The sequence below is a fragment of the Pundamilia nyererei genome, unplaced genomic scaffold (assembly GCF_000239375.1).
Source record: "Pundamilia nyererei isolate P.nyererei 1_Seehausen unplaced genomic scaffold, PunNye1.0 scaffold00053, whole genome shotgun sequence".
Taxonomy (NCBI): domain Eukaryota; kingdom Metazoa; phylum Chordata; class Actinopteri; order Cichliformes; family Cichlidae; genus Pundamilia; species Pundamilia nyererei.
Genome location: NW_005187454.1, coordinates 3,293,440 through 3,298,856, shown reverse-complemented (window position 1 = coordinate 3,298,856; position 5,417 = coordinate 3,293,440). Strand labels below are relative to the sequence as shown.

The 5,417-nt window shown below is 39.1% G+C and overlaps 1 protein-coding gene across 2 annotated transcripts in view; it reads left to right on the top strand.

Moving 5' to 3' along the window:
* The window catches only part of isl1a (ISL LIM homeobox 1a), a 4,990-nt gene extending 3,721 nt beyond the window's left edge, over positions 1-1,269 (top strand). For both annotated transcript variants that reach the window (XM_005733649.1, XM_005733648.1), the window contains exon 6: positions 629-1,269. In XM_005733649.1, the coding sequence (XP_005733706.1) occupies positions 629-745 (117 nt within the window). In that variant the 3' untranslated portion in view covers positions 746-1,269. The remainder of the gene's footprint in view (positions 1-628) is intronic.
* The last annotated feature ends 4,148 nt before the right edge of the window (positions 1,270-5,417 follow it).

The window sequence follows — 5,417 nt, the reverse complement described above, 5'->3', positions numbered from 1 at the left end:
ATATATATAATTCTTAATCTGTTGAAGAATATTGAATTAGCATGGACACATAACCACTATGACCACTGACGCTACGTTTTCTACGTTTATTTCAAGTATGTAAAATTTCGAGGGAGTATGGTCAGATGCGCTTAAGCGCACAGACACGAGGCTGTGGGTAACCCGAAAGACCAGCAGTGTTTGTTCTCCACACCGGCCACACACGGCAAAGACACGTGCAGCGCACCCGGACGATGTAAACCAGCTTTCTAAATAAAATTAAAGCATTTTGTGTTTTTCCCGTTTGGTTCCGTTTACTCTCAAATTAACAGACTTTCAAATACCTGTAAAAGCGAACACCGTGCCATCCTCGTTCCGCTTCTTTTATCGCGCAATTGTAGAGCAGTAGACTAAAAATCTATTATCATTATTATTATTATCATCATCATTATTATTATTATGACGTCGATGGTTGCAGTGACGTTGACGGACGGATTTCCTTTGGAAACTTTGCTGACACACAGGCTGAACTGCGTCCCTGAGCAGCAGCACTGACCTGCCCATGAGTAGATGTGATCCAAGGCCTTTTAGTGTGCACGTGTAAAAGTTTCAGCTGTGCTTTTAAAGGTTCGCTTAATGTGCTCTGCAGGTGAGTTTCTCGGAGGGAGGACCGGGTTCGAACTCGACGGGCAGCGAAGTAGCGTCTATGTCGTCTCAGCTTCCAGATACGCCGAACAGCATGGTCTCCAGCCCCATCGAGGCCTGAGCCGGCGCTGCGTGGACACACAGCCCCTTTCATATCACCCTTCTCGACTGCACCAAGCAACCCCCTGGTTGTATTTTGACACTGTGAAGACAATCATGGGATTTACCACAGTCACACATTCTAACGTCCAGAGGAGATAACGCGACGAGTCCTCGCGGTCGGTCGGTGCTGCCCGTTTGCCAAACAGAGAAGGCATGAAGCTGGCTTCACCGATGAACGGGACCCGGCGGCGAGGAGAGAGCCCGAGATTCTCTGTACTCGCGACATGCCGCACGCGACTTTCAATAGAAACTGTGTTTTTGTTTTTTTAATTCGACACACGCACCTCGTCATATAGTCATATAATAAATGACTGTGTGGGGTGTGGGCGGGGGTTCTCCATTAACTACATGATTTTCTTAAAGACCCAAGTACTAAAGCATTTGCAACAAGGTATACCTCTATTTTGCCACAAGCTTCGTGGGACATTTGTGCGAGTTAGTGTCCGTCCAACATTTTTTTTCTTCCCCAAAGATGTGTAAATTAATAATAACTTAAAAAATACTGTTAGCTCCGGAAGGAAATGTTTTGTTTGTTCCCGTGCAGCAAGATTATTTATTATTTATTGTCAACAAACTTGCCACCTTTTGTGTAACTTTCTTAACTGAAGTAAAAAAAAAAAAAAAGAAAGAAAACCCCAAGGCGTTTGGTCTGTCGCTTGTTTGTCGGAATCAACAAACAAAATGACAATAAGGAGTTTACCTGCACGTCTGACGCGTGTTTCTCTGTGAGCGGACACACATCAGCTCTGGTTAAATGCCTGGATGGGTAGACTGTGGTTAATTGGGTGTCATGTTAGTGCAGATGCTGTGTCAGGTTACGTATACTCTGCTACCTGCTGCAGCGCAAAGTGCACCGCTAAACATCTCCAGCCTAACAAAACGCCCGACCTTTAAAATCTTCTTCCGTCTAAAATGTGCCGCGTGGATCTTCATTTGTACGCATAGCTGGATTACGTTTTAAGAGACACGGCCACACTCGGCACTGCACACGGTGCCATAACGTGGCCGCAACAGAAAAAATTCTACTTGTTTTAAGAAAAGTCCAAATTAAAAACACTAAAGCTATTCTTACTATTCCCTTTGCCATTAAATAACCGAGTCAAAAAGAAGGTGACAGAACCCACAAACGCACACGGTGCGTGCCGTGAATTTAAGCTTTCAGTATTTGGACAAATGTCCAAAGCAGTCTCAGGGTTTTGTGAACATCGCTGTTCTATAATGTTTCAGTGTGGATCAAAGTGCAGGTTTTAAACAGAGTTTATTACTTGGTGTATGGGAATGTGTGACTGCATGGCTGCGGTGCGGGGTGCTCATAGCAAACAATATCGGCTTGTCTGGATTATACAGACACTCATTGTTTTCTGTTTGACATTAAAATGTATGGATTTGTTTTTGAACAAAAACAAACAAACAAACAAACAAACAAACAAACAAACAAACAAACAAACAAACAAACCCAAAACACTGTAAGAAATGTAACATCTAAAAAACAGGAATCAGCATTTTGTCCTAACGGCTAATGTTATGATTTAGAAACGATATATTTAATATCTGAATGATTTCACTAATTTCTAATAATAATTACATATGTGTCTAAATTTGTGAATGAGAGAAAGCTAATTGTTTCTAAATGCAGGTTGCTCTGAAATGTAAAGTGGTGCTCCGCAGCGTCAGCAGGGCTGTCTGAATGCTTTTTACAATAAAATCTCACTGAGTCAGGAGGTTTAATGAAAAACAGAAGAAGACAAACTTTACAACACAACATTGTTTACTATTGTCAGAGAAAAGATGCCCGTGCCCTGAATCATCAGTATCCAGCTTTTACAATACAAATACTGTACTGCAAAAGCATTAACCTCCAATGCAGGTTGTAATTCGTGCATATTAAAATGCAGTTCTGTCCTTCATAGCTGGGACGTACAGTATATGATTAAAAGTCCAAGCTGTTATTACAGGGATGGCAGTGAACAGAAAAGCCAAGTTACAGGATGGTTTTCTTGATCATTTTGCATTTTACTCTGCATTACTGATCGAGCATTTTTAACTCACATGTAGCAATAATTCCCAAAATCAAATTAAGAATAATGTTGGTAGCAGCTGCCAACCACAGCAGCTTCCATGCTCTGTGTCATCCGAGTAGAGTGACTGTTTATGTGGTTATTGCTTTGGCTTGATGGCGATTTGGAAACATCACCTTGCTGAGTTTGGGAGTCTTCAGCAGCATGTGTAAAAGACAGTTATCATGGTTAAACACCCATACGTTCCTGTGATGTCTTTCTCACCTCCCATCTTTGGTTGTGCCAGACTGTATTCACATGAACACCAGGCATGTTCTCGTCAAACTCTGACAGCACAGAACATAATAGAAATGCTCAGTCTATACCTTACATGCACAGTAATTATTCAGCACATTTTCTGAGTCATTAGCTTTGTTCAGACTAAAGAAAAGCTTTGCCTCAAAGAACAGAGTCATATTTCAATTTGACCACAAATGGCAGATGGTAAGAGTTTTACATATAATAAAGTGGTTTTTTTAAAGAGCTGCTATGTTTGCAGTGGGTAGAGATAGAGCAGATAGAAGGGAAGCTAAGCACCAGCACAAAGACTTGTGATAACGTACTCTACAGGTTTGTCTGGCTCAGGGACCGTATTCAGAGCTGACGAGGAACAAAAGCAGCAGTGTACCTTGGGCAGGCTGAGGGAAATAATTGCTGGCCTCTGGATGAGACCACATTGAATTGGCATGGGAAATGAGCAAGGGAACTAACCCTCCCAGAAATGTGGCGCCTGACCTCTCAGAGGCACCAAGGTTAGAAGAAATAGGAAGTCTGACAGAACGACTGGTCACAGGCTTTAAGGAGCTGATGCCACGTTTTCTTTAATGACAGAAACCTACATCTGTATATTTAATATGTGTTTTCAACATAACGCTGTCACTTATTATCCAAATTGCATAAAATTCTGGCATTAACACAACTCAGAAAATATTTTTGTTAAATATGTGCATATTTGTCATTTTGGAGAACTGAGTCCTTCCATCTAAAATCATCAACATTTTATAACATTTATTCAGCTGAACCCTCGTCAGTTTGCCCAAATGTTTTATGGTCCAGAGTCTGAATAAATTGCTGTGAAATGTTAGCATCATATCTCAAATACTTTTCAAGATATATGCTTTTTTTGGAAAATGGTCTGCAAATGCAGCTCTGAACATCAAAGTCTCAAAAACTATTAAAGATAAAATACAGAATTCTTCACTTGCCTTTTGTTCCAGGACCAGTAGTTTGGGGCAAATGCATTAACAATGTCTAAACACTGACTAGTTATGAAGAAACAAAATCAAGCTGCCCAATATTGGAGTGCACACTAAATACAAAACTTCACATCGCAAAAGACACAAAGTGACAGTGTGTGAATGGTGCAAAAGAAAATATATATTTAATTTTAACATCGAATTCTTAGTTATAAAAGTTACAAACATGGTATTTTCATTCAAAGTTCATGCTGGGTTGTGTAAATACCACAAGTTGTACTACAAATAAAAAAAACCCAGTAGATAGTCTAAACTGGAGTATGCAGAGGGTACTCTAATCATAACTAAGAAAATAATTTGGTCAATATTTATTTAATTCTTTGTCAAATCAACACTTTGACTACATGGTCTCTGATTTCCACAAACATTTAATGGTGCAAAGTTAGAAGAGATGTATATATATGTATATAAATATATATATATTTTAATATATATATATAAAATTCTGTGAAAGACATTAAATGCTTAATATATAAAATATTCTATGAACCCAGGTACCGACCACCTTTTTCACACATTAAAATCTGCTGGAAGCCACAGCTCAAACGTAGAGTGAACGTGACATTTTCTTCATGTTAAACAGTTTTTTATTTTTATTTTGAGTGTACATAAATATTCACTTCACAGGATTTTATATTTTAACAAACCAATACTAAGACTAACAATGTAAAGTATCTGTCCTAAATTACTCATCCTGATTTAATGTGATAGTAAGAAAGAGAAATGAAATGTTCAGTTTTCCATTTTTAATTGTTTTTAGATATTCATATTCAAGTATTGCCTCTAACTCCAATGTGCAAAACTAAAAAAAAACACATGAAAGTCAGCTGAAGAGGCCATTTAAAATAAATAAAATACTATTTGATATTTGAATCGAAAATATCTAAAAATATTGAATCTAAAATCTCAGGTTGGGCTCACTGGAAAGTTCATGTTCTGTGTATCACACAGAAGTACGCTGGTTAAGAACCAAACTGTTTTGGCCCACCCTGCTCAGCCAGAGGGAATCAAACTTTCTCAACACGTCTGAATCCAGCAGATATGCACGACGTGTCTTTGGGCATTTCCAGTAACACGACGGATGGAATAATAACCGATGTCTCATGTAACTGATCTGTATTCATGATTTTCGAGGTAGTTGTAACTTCCTATTCACTTGTTGTCATTTGCTCTAAAACTGATCCTCTAACAGTGGACTCATTCCTGTGCTTGTCCTGTTAGACTTCAGTGCAGCGTTCCATACCAACGATCACAACATTATACCACAGAGACTGGAATACACCACCAGCAAGTACACAAATATGTAGGACGCCTTCAG